The sequence below is a fragment of the Eleginops maclovinus genome, chromosome 9 (genome assembly GCF_036324505.1).
Source record: "Eleginops maclovinus isolate JMC-PN-2008 ecotype Puerto Natales chromosome 9, JC_Emac_rtc_rv5, whole genome shotgun sequence".
NCBI classification, from domain to species: domain Eukaryota; kingdom Metazoa; phylum Chordata; class Actinopteri; order Perciformes; family Eleginopidae; genus Eleginops; species Eleginops maclovinus.
This window is the reverse complement of record NC_086357.1, coordinates 22,743,035-22,766,098: the sequence shown is the minus strand read 5'-3', so window position 1 is coordinate 22,766,098 and position 23,064 is coordinate 22,743,035. Positions and strand designations below refer to the sequence as shown.

At 38.8% G+C, this 23,064-nt stretch overlaps 3 protein-coding genes across 4 annotated transcripts in view; all 3 read left to right on the top strand.

Annotated features, from left to right (window-relative positions):
* ssbp4 (single stranded DNA binding protein 4) overlaps nucleotides 1–5,357 on the top strand; it is an 86,623-nt gene extending 81,266 nt beyond the window's left edge. The window contains exons 13-17 of one of the 2 annotated variants that reach the window (XM_063891628.1): nucleotides 292–362; nucleotides 484–562; nucleotides 950–978; nucleotides 1,063–1,164; nucleotides 2,346–5,357. In XM_063891628.1, the coding sequence (XP_063747698.1) occupies nucleotides 292–362; nucleotides 484–562; nucleotides 950–978; nucleotides 1,063–1,164; nucleotides 2,346–2,426 (362 nt within the window). In that variant the 3' untranslated portion in view covers nucleotides 2,427–5,357. Of the gene's footprint in view, nucleotides 1–291; nucleotides 363–483; nucleotides 563–949; nucleotides 979–1,062; nucleotides 1,165–2,165 lie in introns of both variants that reach the window. The other variant, XM_063891629.1, reaches the window with a different exon arrangement.
* Nucleotides 5,358–6,208: 851 nt separating this feature from the next.
* On the top strand, nucleotides 6,209–13,331 carry fkbp8 (FKBP prolyl isomerase 8). Its single transcript, XM_063891909.1, is given in 10 exon segments — nucleotides 6,209–6,402; nucleotides 7,425–7,690; nucleotides 7,892–7,912; nucleotides 7,915–8,060; nucleotides 8,178–8,266; nucleotides 8,397–8,617; nucleotides 8,930–9,102; nucleotides 9,192–9,269; nucleotides 11,533–11,673; nucleotides 11,905–13,331. Coding segments are annotated over 9 exon segments (1,215 nt in total). The 5' UTR covers nucleotides 6,209–6,402; nucleotides 7,425–7,431; the 3' UTR covers nucleotides 11,992–13,331.
* Nucleotides 13,332–13,843: 512 nt separating this feature from the next.
* Nucleotides 13,844–23,064, top strand: part of ell (elongation factor RNA polymerase II) — a 32,452-nt gene continuing 23,231 nt past the window's right edge. Inside the window, exon 1 of the mRNA XM_063891217.1 lies at nucleotides 13,844–14,276. Within this exon, the coding sequence (XP_063747287.1) occupies nucleotides 14,142–14,276 (135 nt within the window). The 5' untranslated portion in view covers nucleotides 13,844–14,141. The remainder of the gene's footprint in view (nucleotides 14,277–23,064) is intronic.

Sequence of the window (23,064 nt, the reverse complement as noted above, 5' to 3'; positions counted from 1 at the left end):
TGGGCTCTAGCTGAATATGGGAAGCAAATTGCAGAATTACAGTGAAACAACGTCAGACACAGTGAAAGACTGTGCCGCTCCGATCGTTTCTGTGCAGCTTAGCTCGTTATTTTCCATTCATTACCCCATTCCCAACCACCGCCCAAACCCACTTTATTTTTTGACCTTTTTTGGAACAATTTGATATGAAAAAGGATGTCAGTGATGAGGGCTTATCTGCAAGTGTTTCTCAGGACTCAAACTGCTTACAGTATTCTGATTTCACTTACACAACTGTTTTTTTATTCATAGATTCGACAAACTCAAGTGAAAACATCTACACAATGATGAACCCTATCGGCCCTGGTGGAAACAGACCTAATGTAAGTAATTTTGTTTAATTTTGATCTACAGTAAACATATTTCCCCCAATATGTATTAGTATTTTTCTGTACAATCAACACAGAGTAAAGCAAATAACCTTTATAATGTGTTTTTTATTAGTTCCCTATGGGGCCGGGTCCTGACGGGCCTATGGGGGGAATGGGTGCTATGGAGCAGCATCATATGAACGGATCACTAGGTGAGTAGCCATAGATATTGCGTGCAGCATGTACTTCGTAGAGGCTTCAGACTCTATGTTTCTACCGGTTACTGTCTTTAGAAGTGAGACTCTGCCCTCTCATGGCATACAGAGGAAGTGTCCTCCCCTTTCCTGTTATTGATCAAAGTTCAAACAGATTAGTGGGGCAGTGAGAAGGCCAATTGATCCTGTAGATTTGTGAGGCGTGATCACTGAAGCCAGCAAGTTGATTCTCATCTGTATCTGAAACAAATGGCTTAATTAAAGGCCATTATTTGTGAGAGGGCAGGTTGTTCCTGACTGCTCTGGATTTCCTGATCGTGTTGAATTCGGATCAGTTAACAGTTACCTCATAATGATTTCTCCTTTTTCTATTGCTGATCACAGGCTCTGGTGACATGGATGGGTTGCCAAAGGTAAGACTGAATTTCTCTCTGTCTAGCTATCTGTCTCTCTGTAAGACGTCTGTATTCTTACTGTTACTTTTATCTGTGTTGTAGAATTCTCCTAACAACATGGCAGGCATGAACAATCCTCCCGGCACTCCGCGGGACGACGGCGAGATGGCAGGCAACTTTTTAAACCCATTCCAAAGTGAAAGTGTGAGTACTAAAAGGAGACAGCATACTTCTTAAGCTGGGAACAAACTAGAAGACTAGATCAAATCAGATCTGACTGTGATAAGATATAGAGTCGGGTGTTTGAATGAAATCCCTTTATTCAGATTCAATTGTATCTGCACAAATCGCCTATGATAACTTGATCAAAAAGCAGTATCACATTATGTCACAAAACACTTTAATATTTGTTATACAATTGTGATTTATCCATCGGGTTTGAGACTCAATTAAAGCATGCAACATTTGAATCCTATGTTAATTGTCCAAGTTGACCTGGGGCCAGTTTGAAATAGAAAATAGACTTTCACTATAGCTTATCAAAAATGAAACCCAGACTTTAGATGGATTTGTCTCTAAATGCGTCTCTTGCACAAAGCCAACAGGTTCTTTAATTACATTAAATGAAAAAAAGGGACTGAGAAACCACCATCAGCTAGGTTCACTATTGCAGAAACGGTTTGCTTGCAACAGTTTTAAAAACATTTTATAGAGAAAAACACTCCCGACCAATCTAAAATATGTTAGTGAAGCCAGCCCCTTGCTCTATTTTGACCTTACAACCAATCCTCCTGGCTAAATGTCACCTTTAATAAGTCCTTTATGTTGTGTTAACTTTTCCCTACTCTACCCAACACACACACAAACACAGCATGCACAAACACAAGCATGAGAAAGAACCACGTCATATGCTTTCTCTGCTGCATGGAGAGATTGTCATAGAGTGATTAATATGAGACTGACAACGACTACATTTTGCCACAGTCTCTTCACTGTGTTCTCCAATCCTTAACATTTTCTCCTTGGGCTGCTTTGCTTGCTGCTGGTTAACAGACTTAGTCAGGGTTAATAATAATATGTAATGTTTGCTGGACATGGCATTTAGTTCAGTTAGTTGTATTGCTTATATCTTGAATTGGGTAGTTTAATCATATAGTTTTGGCTTATCTTTTTTCCCCTCCCCTCTCTTTTTTCTCTCTTTACAGTATTCACCCAACATGACGATGAGTGTGTGATTTTTTTATTTTATTTTATCTTTTATTTTATTTTATTTCCTTTTCATCTCCCCTTACCCAAATCTTCCCCCTCCCATCCACCCTGGTGCGTCTTGCATTACCTTCCTCTCTCCCTTCCTACCTCCTCCTGGTGGACGGTGTGCCACACAGCCCCTGGGGATGCACCTGGAAAGCAGGACTCCCCTCAAGGCCCCCCATCCCAACGCCTGTAAAATGGGTTTAAGAACATGAAAAGGCCTCCAAGCGACAGGAAGGGTCCCTTCTCGGATTCTTCTTCGCCTGCCGGGCCTCGGCACGGGCCCTAGGACAGAAAGAGCCTGAATCTGCTCCGAGCCTGTCTCTCCCAAAACCCAAAAAACCTGCCCTCATGGGTGGCGTTCACACCCAAACAAGATGCCCCGCTGTACCACCACCACTCCATTATTTCTCGCTGATCATAACTTATAAGGACACGCGGTTGTTGACTGACAAGGGCCGAAAACCCTCATTCAAAAACTCCTGTGTCAGGAATGATTTAAAAAAAAAAAACAAGAAAAAAAAACATGAACTGATAATATTATTTTAGGGCAAGAATGGTTTTCTTTTTAAATGTTTGTATTTTTTGTTTATTGTTGGTAATATTATTGTTATAATTTTCATAATTGATATTATTCTACTAATGTAGTTATGATTTCCTGTAAAGGGCACATTTTATCTCAGCAGCAGCATCAACAATGACAGAATAAGCACACTCATTTGAAAAATGCACAATGATTTTCTGTTTACATGATTTAAGGCTATTTGATGTTTGTCTTGTTTTTGTTGTTACAGTCTATCACACATCACATACCTCTCCTTTAAATTAAACTGAACTTGTAGCTCGAGTTTTTGACAGCTAAATGTTGGTAGCACCATTTGCATAAACATTCAAAGTAATCGGGATAATTGACTGTCTTAACCTAATGAAGTAGTTTCTGCTGTAGTATTTTAGCTAAAACTACACAACAGTTAAAACAGAGGCTTTCTCAGAGCACTGCTGTTTCCTGGTACAAAACATCTGCTGATGCACCTGAATCATCATCTAGCTATCTTGTCTTAATACGCCCCGTTCTCACAGTTTTTACTACATGGGAAAAGCTCTGAGGTGCCAGTTCTCATTCATAAATCAACAGAGCAAGAGAGCATCTCTTCAATGGATTTGTCTGTAAATACAACATATTTAGCTTGTATCGTGGTTGTTTTATTATTTGTTATTTACAAGTTGTCTGTGAATCCTAAAACGTGTTTCCTTCCCCTCCATTACTTGGTTTGATTTCAACATCACTGTGGACTCCCAAGTGGCATTGTTTTCCTCCCAGGGTTCATTCCGGTCTCTCGCCAAGGCCGTCTTTTATTTTCGGACTTGGAGATAAAGTAGGACCTTGGATACACTTGTGAAGCCACCTGCTTTCTTGCTTGAAGTTTGGAGTGAACTCACAGATTCTGTGTAATACACTTTGATTACCGAGAAAAAGTCGAGCAACAACAGTCTCCTTGGAGCTCCCATCGACCAAATCCTCTCAACGAATCCCATATGTTCGGGACAGAGGATCCAGAGTAAATGGGAGACTGTAGCAGCGTGAATGATGGGAGCAGAGTGATGCACCTTGTGGTAAACAGATCATGCAGCCACATCGGTCTGAGGAAGAGGAAACAACAATGGGACGCTTTTTGTTATGGATATTTCTGTTTGTTTTCAGCAGATTGTTTTTATTTTTTAATGTATTCAACTGAGAAGAAATGCCCGTAGAATCTGCACACAAAGAAAATCATAGTTACATCTTACGCTATTTAATTTCTTTTTGTATGTTATGTTCGGCCTGATCAGCTCTCTGTTTCAAAAGGATACATAATCTCTCATGGCATCACACTGCAGCACTTAACGTCATTGCTGTGTTCAAAACAAACAATAACTAAACAACCATTGTAGCCTCTATGGGTGATGGTGACGTACTTATCAATTTTCTGATATCAATGTGAACAGATTGTACCCAGAGTTCAACAAGGACATCTCCAGGATTTGGCTATTGGTGGCCTGGGACACACTCTCCAGTGTTCCTTCAATGTAGTTTCACACACACACACACACACACACACACACACACACACACCTCCCCCGTCTATCCTCCAATCCCACCCCTCACCCCCAGGAAACGTCTCCCCTCGCTTCTCTTTTTAATTTCCTTTTTTGTAAATACTGTATAATGCATTTTGATATCATTGACATGTTTTGATATGTCAGTCACTACCAATGAATACAGTTGAAAGTAAATTATAAATAAAACTGTCCATGTTTTTTCATAGAGAAAGGATGACTATTTGACACATGTGGCTAAATTTCCATAAACGTGTATAGAATACAGTCAACACAATAAATGAAGACTGTATGCTAAAGACTTGTATGGGTGGGGAGGGTAGGACAGAGAGAGGACAGGACAGAGAGAAGCAAACTGTGGCATCCTCACTCTGTCCTCTTCTCCTTGTGTTTCAGTTTTACTATTGGCTTAGTAAATCGTTTTTTTCAAAGGGCATCTTCTCCCGAAAAAAAAACATGTGACCTCTTACTGCAGTTTTTAATATGAAGGATTTTTATCAATTTAAGAGATCTTTTAAAAAGCTAAAAGTACTTAAGAGAACCTCATTTTAAATTAAGAATAGATCAAAAGTAACTGTGTCCTTTGCTATTCCTGTTATAGCGTTGTATAGATGGAAGCTCTCTCACTGATCCTCTCTCAGTCCTCTGTGTATATCGATCGTTGGCCATCTCTGTACTTCTATTGTGATGTATAATACTGTACCATTAGGAAGATTTGCTGGTCGGGTGCGGGTGGTTATGTTGAGTCGGGGAGGGGTGGGGGTTCAATGGAATGGGATATAAATGATTCTCCTGTACCATTCATGGTCCTTTCTGATGACACGGCAGTATTCAATATGAAGCAGTCTGTCTCTTGGGTTTGCTTTGTATTTTCATGGTAGGATAGTTCAGAAATCTTGTCTTAGGGACTTAGGTGTCTTGTGTAGGTAATAAAGATGTTCTTTGTATGTTTCTTTATATTGTAAAGTTTCTTTAGACTGAAAGAAAAACAGATGATTTGCTTATCAAAAAAGAAACAATGCATCAATAATAAATGTAATTTGATTTTTCCTTGTTGTTTCAATCTCTTCCTCTGAGCTCTCATCTAGCTTTCATCCAGTATCTTATGCAGTACATACTAGGACGTCTTATACTGCAAAGGAAAGGATTACTGTAAGCCTTTTTTTGTATATTATTTAAATATTTTTAAAAAACAAGCTTTTCAAACTGTGTAAAATGATTTTACTTGGTATGTAACTATTGTCTACTAGACTAAAGCTACAACTCAAACAAGTTATGCTATAAACTCCAAAAACCTGCATGATATTTAGGCGAAAGATAAAGGGAGTGTATGGGTTAACTTCCTGCACCTAAAGGTTCCCTGGTTTAATTTTTAACTTAACTATTTGTTAACCTTCACCTTTGCACAAAAGCTTCAAAACAGTTACATTATTAATATTTGATTTAGGCTATCTACATTTTGAATGTATTATACCAATTTAGTTTGGGCTTTGAACAACACTCAATGATTCTGCCACACATTTTGAATTTGTTTTAAGGTTATCACAGCTCCAAATAAGCCCAAACAAATACAAATATAAACAATAAAGTCACTGTACATCCAGCAACACCATTGGCATTGTTAGCCCTTGTTGTGAGATAACAGCAGCTGTAAGAGCTTCTTTAGTCTTTTGTTGTACTTGTGTAATTTGCTTTGACATATTGTTTTTACAATTTTTTAGTCACTAAAAGACTCATGAATCCACAGTGGATGTAGTCACAATCAGGCTTTGTGTATTATATACTTGAGATATAACATAAGTACAGAGGTTTTTTATTGATAACTCTCTGCAGTCGTCGGGAAGCCCCCCATGAGGTCAAACATTAATAGCATGAAAATGTCCAATAGAACTCCACGAGCTCAAGGTTAACAGGAAGCATATTGTTGGGATGAGCTAGAGTCCGCACCGAAGTATGTTTGAGGTTGTATCCTTAGCGACTAATACGCGTCACGTTGTTCTCCTCTTGCCCAACAGCAAGCTGACTTCATCACTGTAACCTGGAGGGGACATTGTACAGGACCAAAACAAGCCTCTGCACAGATATTGCTTAAAGGTAAGTGCCGTTTATTCTGTTCAACGGTGTTATCAGATATGTCTCTATACATGACTCGCCCTATCTCAAGTAAAAGTAGACCGTGGTTTATTGCAAGACAAGATATAAACAGTCCCTTAATATTTACCACAAACATTAGCTAGCGAGATTACAGCTAATGCTAGTTTGCTATTGTCAACTTCCTCGGCTAACGTCAGATAGCCTGCTGCTAGCCTCTTGAGGAGATAGCCGTTGGATAACTTGACAGAAACTTCTGGAAACGTGGGGCTAGCTTGGCTTCTGTAAATCAAAATATAACGATACTGCTGTAGATAATCTGTTTACAGGTGAGTGGTTATTGTAATATTTGCGTAAATGTATTAGCTAAGTGATAATACTACGCAACTTAGTGCTAAATTGTTTGAGATGGCTGTCGTGTTTTATTTTGACTGATGTCTTAGCTCTGTAAGAAGCTCACTGATGTATTATTATAGACAGAGATGGAAGAAGTACTCAGATTGTTTACTTAGGTAAAAATAGCATTACTACAGAGTAAAAATACTCATTTACATACATCCTGCTTTCAAAAGTGTACTTAAGTAAAAAGCATTAGCATTAAAACATACTTTAAGTACTAAAATAATTTAGTAGGATTATATAACCAGAATTATTGTATTAAAATGGTTGGTGCATGAAAGTGGTCATCACTTTAATGTTGTACATGTGAAAGGTTGGGTTTATTTAGATTTCTATAAGCTACTGTTTAGCTCAACCTATAATAACATGATTTAGATTTTGTATAAACCTAAATCTGCAACCAAAAAAAAAAACAGTAACTAGATATCTAAAATAATTGTTGTGGACTAAAAGTACAATATTTGCCAATACAATGTATTGTAGTAAATGTATAAATGGGAAAATACTCAAGTAAAGTACAAGTATCTCAACTTTTTACTTAAGTACTGTACTTCTGTACTTAGTTACATTACACCACTTTTTATAGAAGCTAGAAGACCCTAAGTTGATTTCCTTTTTTCTCCTAGTATACAAATGACTGAAAAGGAGGAAATCATGGACTCCTCCGAGAACCATGAAATTACGTCATCAGTGAAGAAGAGCGGACAAATCTCGTTGCTGGACAGCGGGGAGGACTTTGAGGTTTTGAATGAAGAGGATATTGACGACGAGCCCCCTCCTCTGGAAGATGCCGGGGGTGGGAAGGGGAAAAACACAGATGAGTCTGAGAGGAATAATGCAGACACAGATTCTGATCCTCCAGGTCCAGTGGAAGAATGGCTGGATGTATTAGGTATGTGACAAAAGCCCCATGAGTTGGTTAGATTGTAGCTGAACATATTCCTGTAGTAGTTGTTTCAATAGTTTACCATTTTAATATCGATGAGCAGTTCCTGTCTGCAAGAACCCAAGGTGTGGTAATTGTCTTTATCAAGACTTACTGGACAGTGATCAATGATCTCACTGAAATGAATATGACTTTGTTTGTCCCCAGGTAATGACCAGCTGAAGAAAAAGGTCTGGAGGCAGGAAAAGGGCGAGACAGTCGGCCACAAAAAGGACAGAATGTCAAGATTAATCTCAAAACAAGCTTAAGCGACGGGACACTTGTAGAGGAGCAGTCTGACCTCTCTTTCACTCTCGGAGATGGAGATGTTATCCAGGTAAAAAGAAAAAGACATTTCGGCATATTGTTTCAAATTGAGTGATTCCACAGAGTCACTAAAGGTAATACATAATTTGCTTTATCCTACTGACCTCAGTTAATATTGTTCTTTCAGGCTCTGGACCTTACAGTCATGCTTATGGAAATGGGAGAGAAGGCCCTCGTCCAGGCTGATGCAAAATATGCATATGGTGAGCGGGGAAGGTACGGACATGCTTTTATCTAACTTTGAGCAAAATGGAGTTGTTTTTGTTGCTCTTCAAGATCTATCAATTCATTGTGTCTCATCTAGTGACTGATTTCTGAACCTGACTGTGTCTTATAATTTTTCCAGTCTTGAACCTGAGGTTCCCCCCAACACAGAGCTATCCCTAGAAGTGGAACTGCTAGAAGCTACTGATGCCCCCGACCTGGAGCTGCTGCCCCCTGCAGAAAAAATTCTCCTGGCTATTCATAAGAGAGAGAGAGGAAACGTTCATTACCAGCGTGGGGACTATGCTTTTGCTGTGAATTCATACAGCATTGCCTTGACAATAACAGAGTCTAGTTCTAAAGGTGAGGTGCGGGCGAGGGAGTCGGGTTAGAGTGAAAAGGTTTTGTGTCACCTAGCATTGGGAATAGGGGGTGACTAACAGGTGGGGGCACTCAAAGAGTTTGTGCTTACTCAGATCGTGTATTTTTGGAAGTATCTGCCCCCCATAAAAGAAGGGCCTTGTGTTAAAAAAAGAATGTGGAACACCTTAGATTATGAAAGGCAGGGAATATATTTAACTATTGTTCCTTAACTTTAATAATAGACTGATTGGACATGATCTTCTGTTCAAATCATTTTAAAACTCTTCGTTCTTGTGATTTCTTTTTCTGCAGTTGACATTACTCCTGAGGAGGAGAGTGACCTGATGGATGTAAGAGTGAAGTGTTTAAACAACATGGCTGCCTCTCAGCTGAAACTGGACCACTATGACGCGGCACTTAAATCCTGTGTCTCTGCACTGGAACACCAGCCATACAACATAAAAGCACTTTTCCGCATGGGCAAGGTAAACGTCACTCTTTTTCTTACACTGTCTTTATTGGTGTGTGATAGATGTTGGCTTGAATTTCCTGTTGTTGTTTTGTTTTTTCTAAGGTACTAGCTTTACAGGGGGAATACACAGAAGCCATTCAAACTCTGAGGAAGGCACTGAAGTTGGAGCCAAGCAACAAGGTACTTTTGTTCTCTTCACATAATATTTTGGTAAACAAACCTTTTAGAATGGAGCAGTTGCAGCTATTCCCTTTCACCAGTAGATGGCGCCATTGGCTAATCATCAACTCTCTTAGTTTCTTGTGCAAGGTCAGGTGAACTGCTGATTCATCATTTCAGGGGATCTGTTTTCATGTTGTTGCTGTAAATAGGTCTGCCCTGCACCCAGCCATATCTAATACCTAGCTACTGTTCCTGCTGCTGCTGCTGCTGCTGCTATTACAGTCGGGTGTATGCGGTTCTTTGGCCAAACAAGGCCGTTTAACAGAGCTGAGCTCAGTGCGTGGGCTCCTTGGATTTGCTGTGAGCTGCAGCAGCATGGTACTCGTGCCCAGAATCCCCCACTTGAGTCCTACACCAATCTGTCAAACAACACATGGTGTGGCCACCACTTAAGCCTCTCATACCTCACACGTAGTGTAAATATAATGTACTATTACATTTAGCTATAATGCATCCTAGGTAGATTGTAGTTTTAATTTACCTTGTTGAAGTACTCAGTAAAAATATGCATGTTAACTTTTGCACTTTGAAGCCCTTCTATTAATACACTTTGCGTTGTGTGCAATGATTGCTCTGTGTCATCACACCCTTTTTAAACCTAAAAAATAAGCTTTTTAGCTGTCCAAATGGACTGGCATCTTAGTGCTTTAATAATGAAAACCCTCCCTTAATAACCTCGTATTCCAACAGCAAGAACAGTGGGTGTGCCTAGTGACAATACCAGAACTCTCCCATTATAATCAATGAGGCGGTCTAAAACTGATGCAGTGACAGGAGTGACAGAAAGACACTCCATCTATCTTCTCCAAGCTTTCAGCGACATGCTGTCTGTATTTTTGTACTCTGGTGTCGGCTGTTTATGCCCCTCAAACCCAAATTCATGAGAGAAAAGGTATTTGTCTGGTGTTTGTTTACTTTCTGACATGACACAGGCTAGACAGTTCCAGTTTAGACAGCCCCAGATTCTGCTCGGACAGGATGTTATATGTTTGTTTACCCTATTTAGTGCTTGTCCTTGGGAGTTAGTGTCGTGCCATTTTTGTCATTTTGGTGGTTAGCTTATTGCACAATAGTGGTGCCAACTGTTCAAACACTTTGCTGAAAATGTGTCTGCTTAGCATTAAAAAGGAATAAAGGGGAACAATAAATTGAATCTTTATCGAAATGGTAATGTGGATTAATTTAATATCAAAAACACCGGAGGCACAATATTTATGAAAGGCTAAAGATGTGTCAAAATATAATTATGTGTTAAGTACTGTGGTTCTGCAGAGGTGTCTATAAATCATACAGTCTGTTTTGTACAGACAGAAATACATCTCTATGTGGTACAGGTCCTCCCAAGGTATCACAACATGATCACTTTATTATGTTCTTTAAAGAATATGACAGATAAATCCTCAGGGCAGGGTCGAGACACTCGAGACACTATTTCTTAAATACCATTTAAGTGAACGTTGCTGTAAACTTGACGCTATAGCGCTCCATCAGTCTTTCTCAAGTGTATTTACAAAGCATAAACATTTACATTGTTTCTAACAACATTTGTTTGCTTAGTCACTCACCACATTTAGAGCAGTGAAGTGACTCAGATCTGATACAACGTAGGAACCATAATCGAACCAATATACTGGAATACTGTGTACATGTTGGCTAAATGGATCGCTATGTTTTGGATTTCTTGTAAGAAAGCAAAGGATGACACAAATATTTTCTCCAGCATTTAATTATAGAAGTGTTTTATCGATGTTTCATTCATCAACACAGCAGGAAAAATATCTTGAGAAGCTTTCCTGATGTGTCAGCTTTCCATACATCTTCTGTTTGTTGATGTAAGGGTATTGTTATTTCACTTATTCCCATTCAAATCATTCCTAGGTTGTTTTACAGCAGCAGGACTTTGTTCCTTTCATGTTGGGATAGCTAGGTCGGCAGAGTAAAGCGTGGCTCTGATGTTCGGGTTCAGGTTTTCTTTTTTTTACCTGTAGGTATGCAGTGAAAAGACAAGGTATCCATCATGAAACACCTTTAGAACAACAAAGTCAACAGACAAATCTTCAGGAAGAACCCTGTATACAAACAAACAAATGAATAAAAAAGTGTTGCTTCCACAGCACCTACAACCTGTTCATTTTTTTTTTAGAGATTGCTGTTTTTATGCTGCTTTGTTCTACACCTCGGGATGTCGATCTGAAGCCTTTGTCTTGTCTCTTCTCTTCAGACAATCCACGCTGAGCTCTCCAAGCTGGTGAAGAAGAACTCGGAGCAGAGAGGAGCCGAGCAGGCGCTGTATAAGAAGATGCTAGGTAACCCCGCGAGTAGCAGCGGCAGCTCACAGAAACACCGGGCCAAGTCTTCATGGGTGAGAGTCAGTGCTGGGGAAACAAATCAGTTTAAGTACAAATTTCTCTCCATCATCACATGATGCTCATGCGTTTACATCAGTGCCTTTGAAGTGATGTATGTAATTATCAAGGGAGCCTTTGTGCGATAAACAAGTTGTGTATAGAAATGTTTGGTCAGATTCATATTTTACTTGATAATTCTTAACATCCTTTCTCTAACCTTGTTTTTTTTTCTGTTACTTCCCTAGGGTCTCAGCTGGAAATGGCTCTTCGGTGCTACTGCAGTAGCCATTGGCGGTGTGGCATTATCCGTCGTCATAGCTGCTAGAAACTGAACCAAGCCTGCGATGAGTCTGACCAAGCCCCTGCCATGTGAGCCTCAACACCGAAGCACATCTCGCAGCCTTCTGGTCTTTGGCCGCGGGGGGGAAGAAAATGTCTATGGGTTGGTCAGTATCCTCTCCACTGTCGTTTGTTTCTCTGCTATGTTTGAGAACGAGGTGACTATTAATAAAGCATAAATATTTGCATATGGAAACTGTTGTTCCAACGTTCTAAATGTGTAGGTTTATGCATATCCGTCACATTGCCAGACACTGTTTTCTTTTGCTGCCATTGTTTATGTCCTTGGTAATTGCTTATTTGATCAGCAAAATGTAAGATATTTTACCTTAGATTAAGATAGGAGCTATTTAATAATACTTTCACATTAAGGAATAGCTGTTGTGAAATAGTCCTTTTGTTATGCTATAGTTTAAAAGCGCCAGATTGTGCAGGTAAATTAATATTTACTATCCAAGAGAGAATATGTGATTTCACTTTGTTTTAAATTATGGTACAATGTTTAATCTTGACTGATGTTAAAGGAGATGTTAGATTAGAGGTCCACACAATGGCAATCTTTCTGACTTGTATGCTAGCTCTTCAACACTCTCTACTGACTCTATTTAGTGATCAGAAAATCGAATACACGGGTCCTGTAAGTTTTTTGTTGAGACTGATTCCAAAATGTTTGTGTTTTGATCTGAAAATTGTATCTTAGAAAAAGAACGTTGACGAGGAATGCAGTTCAACACAATGCAACAAACTAGAGCCCCAGAAAAGCCATGGAATTGAATCAATGCCTTTCTGACACTGTCAACAGCAACAAACAAAAACATAAATCAACAAAAATGCTCTGGCATTCCTAAATTCTTGGTCACAGCTTAAATAGATGTACTTTCTTTTCATTTCTTCTTATAGAGGTACAGTTATAACACAGAACAGAGAAGTACAGAGGAGCAGATCGTTTCTCAATAATGTGGCTTTGAGAAACGCTAAAGGAGAGTTTATAATGATTCCATTTCTATCAATTATACCTCAGTTTTTGATGATTAAGACCAAATGTTGGAAGGACGACCATTTAAGTAAAATGTTGGGTGTTTATGTTTATTTCTTTTTTTTATCCTCTTATTTTTTGCCTGTGAATTTGTCTTGCTTTGGGTGTTTATTCCATTTGTTTTGGTTAATTGTTTTGTAAAGAGTTTATGTGACACTGATGGATCTGTGGCTTCTTCAGAGTAGATCGCAGGCCTAAAGAGCCAAAAGTTACATAAGTGGTTGCGAAAGTTCCCAGCATTCCCTGTATTTGTTAATTTTATATTCATCACAATAAAATATGTCTGTTATCAAACTACACCTTTCTTTTTGTACCATGCGGTGTATATACAGTGGAATCATGACAGTGTATATACATTGCATTTAACTAGATCCTGAACTGATTTCATGTAGTGTCCATAGTCCTCAAGTGATTAAAGTGTAATCTGTAGCATTTGTGCCCCATAAAACTGGCAATAGAGGATTGAATTATAAACGTGTACCTTTCCAGTTACACATCTTACAATTAAATACATGTTATATTTATACATGACCTAAACAATCCTTTTCATTAATAAAGACAAGATAACAAACATTCAACTTTACATTTCTCCTATTATTCGATTACAGGTGGACTTTCACACGTTGTGGTTATTCCCAAACTGGAATTTTTTTCTTCAGACATTGACGTGTCATGACGCAATTAGATGACCTATCGTTTCCCACTTCCTACGCATCACAGATGTGAAATGCCCATTCTTTTAGCTTAACAAATAAGGTTGAATGTTTATTTTGTTTTGTCACCCATAAACAACATAACATAAAACTAGAACATATAATGCTATTATACATTTAAAAGGTTGTCTCCAAATTAGTATAAAAGTATTATTTTACAAAATAGTTTCTATTTATTTTGCATTCATGTTTTAATGTGTATTCAGCAGTGAAAATGTAGTTGATATTACACATGTGACTATATAGGGCTTCGTTACTGCTCGGTGACTTCATCATCATCATCATCATCATCAACGGGGACCGGTCATTGAATATTCATTAGAAAAGCAACGGGAGTTCTCGCTTTACGACAGAACGAGTGCGTCCGTGCGCATGGTGGTGAACGGTAGCAAAGATGGCGGCGCTGAAGGAGGAGCAGTGCTACGGACTGTCCTGTGGAAGAGTGAGCAACGGTAGCAATGTCTCCGTCTTTCACGTTAAACTCACTGACAGCGCACTGAAAGCGTTTGAGGGATACCAGGGAAGCAAGGTAAGTCGGCATTTTCGGTAACCGTGATGGTTTAAGTGTGTCTTGTCTCGGCTGTGACAGACAGAGTGAGGTCAGTAGTCTGCTGCGATACATTACACAGCAGGCTGGTTAAAGCTCCCTCCACTTGGGCTTGTTAAGTGTCTTACTCTAGCCGTTAATATGTTTCAACTGCTGGGCCTGGTTGTAAGGTTGGTTAGCTTTACCATGACCGACAGGTGAACACCATACTCGGTCATTTATCAAGCTCAGGCAGTCCTACTCAAAATTGAATAAATCGTTGGGGGTGTTTTGCTGTTGTTAGCTCATAAACTGTGAATAGAGTTAGCTCATAAACTGTGAATAGAGTTAGCTCAACAGTTTCAACTTAACTTAGCTTAACAGTGTTATTCAGAGGTGGGAGAAGTATTCAGAAGTACCAGAGTGTAGGAATACTCTGTAACAAGTGCTGCATTCTAAATGTTACTCAAGTAAAAGTACAAAAAAAATTAGCTTCAAAATATACTATTATAATTATTTATACATTAATGTGTTTATCAAAGGTGGAGCTAGTTTTATTTACTTTGTATGCGTTAAATGTAGCTTCTGAATGTTACTCCAGTTGTAACTAAAGTCTTGTTTAAGTGTTGATTTATATTTCACATCATTAATCCAAAGCTGCCTCTAGTTGAGCTTGTTAAGTATTGCTCTAGTCGTGCATATGACTCAACTGCTGGGCCTAGATGTTAGGTTGGTTAGCTTTACCCAGACCGACAGTTGAGCACCATACTCGGTCATTTATCCAGCTCAGGCAGTACTACTCAAAATTGAGCCCTGGTAGTTAAATCATTGGGGATGGTTTGATGTGATTAGCTAAACAGGTTTAACTTGGTGTAGTTTGTAGGTGCGAGAAGTAATCAGATCTTGTACTAAAGTAGAAGTACCAGAGTGTAGGAATACTCTGTTGGTAAGTAAAAGTCCTGCATCAAAATGTAACGCAAGTAAAAGTACTATTAGCATAAACATATATTTATAGAAGTAAAAGTAATCATTATGCTGATAATATTGATAATGTGTTGATGTATAATTATTGATGTGTTTATCAAAGCTGGTAAAGGTGGAGATAGTTGTTTACTTTGTATGCTACAATGTAGCTTGTGAATGTTACTCTGGGTTCTAACTAAAGTCTGATTTTTAAACGGGTGTTGATAAAGGTATTCAGTCATTGTAGTAGAGTAAAAGTTCACAATTTACCTCTGAACTGCATAGGAGTAGAAATACTTGAATAAATCTACTTGGTTACTTTACACCACTGGTGTTGTTGCTAAATTACCTCACTATGTGAAATTTCAAGTGAAAACAGAGCAACTTCAGCTGCGTGGTAGTTTACAAATGTTTCCAGAAAGTTTATTAAGCTGTCAAATAAACTGGCACTCCCTGCTAGCAAAAACTAGCCAGCAGCTGCCCACTCATGATGTTAACAGCCTGTTACCTTGGCAGTGGTGTAAAGTAACTAAGTACATTTACTCAAGTACTGTACCTAAACAATTTTGAGGGAATTTTATGCTACTTTGTACTTCTACCCCACTACAATGCAGAGGTAAATGGTGTGCTTTTACTCAACTACATTTATTTAATAATTTTGCAGATCATAATGTGAAATATGAACCACCACAATGTAGTAGTTCTTCTTTTACTAAATTACAAGATCTGAGTACTTCTTCCGCCTCTGACCGTTGGACACACAAGCCCTGTCTTCTCGATTACGTTAATGTCTTGGTTGTGAGCTTCAAATAAAGTGTAGCTTTGGTAAAGAATCAAATGACAACATAGTCAATCATTTGGAAAAGTACCCAGTTTTCAGGCGAAAGATGGCCATCTCCTTTCCCAACCCCCTCACTGCCATTAAAGGCTCATGTTCACTTGACGGCTTTAAAAGTGCGTCAATGTTATTAAGCAGTGGATTAACACATTTTCTGTTTAGAAGTCGTTTTTTAATGAGAGGTTTGGTCCCTGAAACGGCTCTGCTGCTGCTGCTTCTTGCCTGGCTTCTTGTGTAGAGAGCAATAAGTCTGATGTTGGGCATCTACTGTTTCAGCTTCTATAAATATTTGAAGGGAAAAGCTGGCAGGCCATGAGGAAAGGGCCTTATCCCCAGCTCCTGTGGCTGTTTACAGCAGCACTGTGGCTGATAAGTGAGAACAATAAAATTGTGACAAGTAAATTGGGGACTAGTAGTTTGAGGAAAAGTGTTGGAGTGACAGGCGGAAGATATTAGAGCAATCCCTCAACTCTTAAATATATTGTCATTGTAGCTACGCAAATATCTGAATCCCTAGGGCCTTAATTGCACATTATTGCAAGAAAAATCTTTTGTGTCATTTTTGTTTTTGCTAAACTGTGTTCAGCTATTGACTTATCAAATAAAAAGAGGCAAATGTTTTGGTCCAATACTTAAAGCATGCAACCGGGCATACCTATGTGTGAAAATTGCATTGCTGATATTTAAGGGTAGCGTTCTCCTCTTTCGGCTACCAACCAAAACTTGATTATAACATGTCTCGGCACAAACTGGACTTTTCTTGTGCAAACTAGCTACTAACCTGCAGGTCTAAAATTCGATTCCTTTTTTTAATTAAAACATGGAGAGGATGCAGTCGAGATTATTTAACCACTGCTTTTTTTTAATAGTGATTCTGATTCAGATGAATTTCACAGACATGACTGTACAGCTGAGATTTCCTCAAGCATCTTGGGCCCTATGGAGTTTATATTGGCAGGGCTTTCCTTAAAGTGTAGAATGCTGCCAATATTTGTAGCACCATTGTTCTACCTACATAGTCATTTTGTATTGATAATATCCATCAAGCACATATTTAGGAGCACAACCTAAACTGTAACTCTCTCCACTGGGATTTGTATTACCGCGGTTAACTTGTACATTGATGATGAAAGAGGCAAGTTGGAATCATGTTTTACAGTGTAGTGGAACATTTTATTGACAATTGCCTCTTGTACAGACTTGCAGTTTCACAAACTCTTAATTGCTCACACTTGTCACCTTTCCATACCGTTACAGTCAAAACCCTTACTCACAGTTGCGGAGAACATCTAGGCTATTGAGTAATCAAATATCTGCATGGTATAGCTGCGGGTGCTGTTACACCTTAGCTGCCAGAAATGTAGGCTGTTTGATAAGGCCTATTGAAGTAAGCTTTCTGCAGTGAAACAGACATATTGGTGATGCATGATGATACAATGTTTTCTCTTCTATCACACACATTTGAGGACCACACACGCGGACACATGAAGGCTGTTGGCAGCTTCTGTCGCAGCTTAGTCACTGTATCATCACACGATCACAGATGAGGAGCATACACCAAACCACTCGTGTGTTACAGTGTAATCATGCACAGGTGCTCCACATTTGTATATGCTACAATAAATGACTACATAAACAGAAATGTCCTCATATTTAAAAGAGCCATATTGAAATTCAAACAAGGATTACAACCAACAATATGAACACGGAGAAGTGCAAATGCATTAAGCCCCTCAACTGACAATATGTGAGAAACTTTACTTTACCAGATCAAAGAAAGCTTCACCATTGTGTTTACTTTGATGAGATCATGATTTGTTTATCTCAATTATGAATTGATTTGAGGGATAAAACAGTGTATTGCATCATCAGATTAAAGTAAACAAAGGACTGGTTTTACTTCCGTGTCGTTCTACATTCCTGCTAATGTACAAATAAGGGTTGCGCAATATTCCAAGTACATTTCCTAGAAATAAACTCTGATATAAAGAAATACATCCTTTATTCTGTAGGCTATGTTTTAAAGTTAAATACATCACTTTGAGCGCATGCTTAAGAGGCCAGACAAACAATCTTGTTCTCTTGTAAACATCTGTTTGCTCTAGTAAACAATGTTGATTATCAAAACATTGGTTGTACATGTATGGTGATGCTGACGCGGCAAAGAAAAGGTCAAAGCCGCAAACCACCTTCACCAGGGCATTTCCAAGACGACTTGCTATATCCAGTTGCGGCAAACCTGTAGGAATTGGAGAAAAGTGGAGCCAGCTGGCTGTAAGTGAGGAAGCACTTGATTTGTTATGCGTTCTATAAGTGGTGCACACATTTTACACCTCAATATCGCAGGAGCTCATGCCGGTTTGGGAACCCAAAAATGGGAATTGCGATTCATATTTAATTCAATTTTGCAGCTTAGGTTCTGATCTGCTCCAGTTCTCCTCTGCTTTGAGATACAGCTTGTTGCTCTTACAGTAAAAATAAGGGTCAAAATGTCATTCATTTTCAAATTAAGTGTTGATCATTATCACACCCAATCTTGAGCTTTTATTGCTGTCAGTGTTGCTCCGGTATCTTTTTAAGGGGAGCTGTGCCCCCTCCGGCGCTTCCTCATAATTCAAACACTGGCTGGCACCCAACAGCAGCTGTGTGCCGGGAACTCAGTAAAGGAAGGGGAAGAGAGCTACAGAACGACACACGCCTGTTCAATGTAAAAGTTGTGGTGAATCCAAGGATTTAATTAGACTGAGATGGTAATGTTTATGACCCAAATGTAGCTATTGTGTGACTGGAAAATGTGTGAAGTCTGGCAGGAACCTGCTTTTTAAAAAAGAAAGCTTGAATCCAGCCTGGTATATAGCATTATGTCTTTTAAAATCCTAGTCTTTAGCTAACAATACAAATGAAACCTGGCAAAGTTGAACTCTTACTCATGTCATTTTTACTTCCCCTACATTGTAGAAGAACAAGATGCTAAGCTAACCAAATGCTTAGTCTTAGCCCAGATGCAACACTTTTTCAGTGAAGTGATCCAATAGTCAATGTTATTGTACTAGTAATTCATCACAAACTCTGAAGATTTCTTATTGTGTTTCTGTAAGTAACTTGTACAACAGCAGTCATCAAGTCGCAATACTTCCTGTTTGAGACGTGACTGTCAGCTGTTTTCTCTGTTGGTGCGTCTGAGGACAGAGAGAAATAGAGCTCCTGCTGTAGGACTGGCAGTCCACAGACTCACATTTTCTTGTTTCTTTTTTTACCGGCTGTGACATAAGCAAGGAAATTAGTAAGGATTTCTTCAGCGTCATCAAGCTGAAGGTTATGGAGAGTACAGATAAAAAGTTTATAAGCACCGTGCTGTCGGAAAAAGCTTTATTTAAAAACACCGTGTTAAAACAGTTAAAATCTGAGCTTTTTTCTTTGGAAGTATAGAAATGGAAAGCCTACAGATTGAAAAGCTTGAGTGCTGAATCAACGTATAAAATGAACAGTCAATGAAGTGGCATTAAACCTTGTGTGCTGACACAACTGTGTTACAGTGAGATGAGTAGTGCCACTTGAATGTTAAAACTTTTGTTGGCTCGTGTCACGCCTTGTGTTTTGTGTTTATGTAATAGATCGGGGATTATAAACTGGGAGTATGAAGTTTTACATTCTTAAGGACCTGCATCACAGTAGTGATCTTAAGGTTGGCAATACATGCTGTGTGTTGAGCTCAGCTTGTAAGGCCCATTTATGATGCATCCTTTAGCAATTACTTTGAACAATAACCTGTTAAGTAATGTCTGACTTTAGGTTTGGTAAATGACAAAATACCTGTGTAATTGTAGCAGTAGATTTCAGAATTAAATCTTGCTTTATTTCCAGAGAGTTTTCAGGAAACTCATAGTGTTTATGTGAAATGGGTTGTTTGTGTTTGACTACCTCAACATGTGGGGGTTTCCTCAGTACTGTTAGATGAGCTTATCACACACTGTCACCACAGAAAAGGGGTCTGATGGTAATACGATAATAGATTCTCTCATTTACTCACCTTGCTCTTTGGTTTCTTTTCCAGGTAAATCTTTCATTACTGGACTTTGTCTGTTTTCATAGATTGAACGTTGACACCCTCTCCATAATCAATAAGCCCTCAAGATTATAAATTACAATATATTTCAAAAAAGAGTTGGATGCGAGAGGTTTTTGTCCATATGGAGATCAATCCTCGGTAATTAACTGTGTTGACAGGCTATATTCATCACTGGAGGTCAATTTACACCAAGTCAGTTTAGTTCATGTGCTTGGCTGCAGTAGCTCCTGTCTCGGCCCCTATAGGAATAGTATGGGAAGTAATGGAGACTGGTTGGGTTTTTTTGACTTGACGTTGGTCAGCCTGTGCCAGTTCTAGGGTAATTTAAGGAATGCTGACTCCCCACTTCAGCAGATCACGTGACACTGCATGAGATGACCATAACCACTAAGGCCAAATATGACTCTAAATGTCATGGTGTTCTTCTTTCCTGTGTCAACAAGTGACCGTGTCAACCTGGTGTGACTGCACACAGGACACACGCCATGACCTGCTGTCTTTTCCAATAGGTCAGAGCAGTTATCGATCTTTGGTCCACCAACATGCTTTGTGCTGGTGCTATTTGACCAGTATTTGCAGATGTGATGCTTGAAAACAGGTGTCAAATATATACATCTTGACTTGAGCCAGAGGAACAAATTTAAGCACTTATACGAATATATATGTGTATAGACTTTACACCTTTGAGGAGGGTTTATCACTCAGTAGGGGAGTAATGCAATTGAGTATAAGCACAGATTTAATTTCTGAAAAGCTACTGCATCATTTCAGAAAACTTGAACTAGGCCAAACCATGAAGGAGTTTCTGTTATGTCAATGAGGCCTTTCCTTATTTGAAAAGACTGTTTGAGAAAGGAGATTTATCTCTTCATGCGCGCTCTACTTGTGAGTTGTCTTTTAGAGTCCACATGTTTATCTTTCTTTGTGTTAGTGTCAGACAGTTCTTTGTCATGATAATCGCACTAAGAAAATCTAAACCTGCCATGTCAACACTACGGGACAACATACCAATCCCTATAAATGACAGATCTATAAATATATCAACCTGAAGATGAATGATTTAGTAGGAGAGCTTGATAAAAGCATATCAAATTGTATAAAAAAGAGAAAGTCCTGCAGCATGAAATATTCAGGTAGCAGTACAAAGGTAATGAGCCAGAGACGCCACTGACTCACTGTGGGAGCCAAATAGCCCGTCTTTACCTGCAGCCAGTAAGAATAAAAGGCGTCATATGTGCACGGATTTTATGCACCTTTTTGCCGTAAAAATCAATTTACTTGAACTGGTTTTACGTTAGAACCTTTTCCAATAATCCACTGTTGTACAACATGGATCTGTTCTGAGTACATGTGGTTTTTTGTTTCTTTTATAGCAGGTAATAATTCTCGCCATTTTATTTTTTTTCCCAGTCATTTGAATGTGAAGCAGTCATAAAAGTGCGCCTTTAAATCTAGTTTATTCCTTTTATAACACACCTTTTATAGGTATGTCGCAATACATGTTAGTATCACTGCAAGGGGTCCTTTATGTGGCGCATCATATTCTGCCAAAACTCAATCCTTTTAGTGGCAGCTTTAATGGTGTGTTCAACTATAGGGATGTTGACGTAATAACAACACCTCCAGAACAAAGTCTATGCCAAAGCTCTGAAAACGTGACAGTTTCCTAGAAGTACTGTAGGTACTGGGCGGCTCGAGACAATTGGCTTCCCATTGACACATCAAACTGGAACCTGAAATGCAACCCTGGTAGAACATTGGACAATAAACATGGAATGTTACTAACATGTATTTTATGTAATGTAAATTACATTTCTGGTATTATGTGTCTCTAGTTCACAACAAGCCCAAAGCAATGTTTGTGAAAGTGAAATTCGCATTGTACTGCGTTTACATTTCTACTGACTACACTGACCTCCTGACATTGTTAAATCAGAAATGACAGAATAATGTTTACACATTCTTTATGCCACCTTTTTAGATGACATTGTTTTGTATGTTGATTGATGTTGTCTTAGGCACAGTCGCACTAGTTCAGACTTTATTTGACTAAAGTTTTTTCAGCATCCTTTTGATATGTTTATAATGCTAAATCAGTGTATTGTGTCTTCATAGAAATGTAAGATGTTGTACATTTGTTGTTTTTCCTAGCAGTGAAGAGCCAGTTACAATATGTACAGCATAAGAACAAACAATATGCTAGTGTTTTGTTTCAAACGTATGCTGACAATCAACTGTCAAACGCATTTAGTCAACTTGTACAACACGTTGTTATACACGGGATATACTCGGCTATGATTAATGCTAACTGCGTTTTTGGATCGGGGACACCCAGTACCGTTTCAGACTCCCACAGTGCTTTTTTCCACCTCTGAAATCCTAGACGGGCAGAACATCCCATCAGTGTGACAGTGATGCAACTAAACACCTGACAATTTGGGTGCCACATTCATACCCATGGGGATTTAGAAGTGGCTATTCCTGTGTGCCTCTACTACAAAACAAAGAAATCCTTTAGGGAGTGCAACCTGATAGAGTAGAACATAAAACGTGTGCGTCTGTGAGGATATCATTTGTGGTAACGTGTTTTTTATATCTGCATTAAGAGGCTGGGAATTGTTCATGAATTGTTCCCAATTTCTTGTGTATGTTTGGCATTTTAAGAAGTTAATTCGTACCCTGCTAAAACTATATCTGCTTGTTGGTAAATGTATTATTAGTTGAAAGCCTTGTGCTTGTTTTCAATAAGGCTTCAGTGAGATTATGTGATCTGAATATGTCAGGGAAGAAAAATTAGGGATTCAGCTTCATCTACTGAAGAAGATTGTGTATCATAACCAAAGGCTTCAAGTCCACTAAAAATGGACGTCTGTGGTGAGACTGTTCTGAGGAGTGCATTGGTGTGAATTTAGATTAGATTT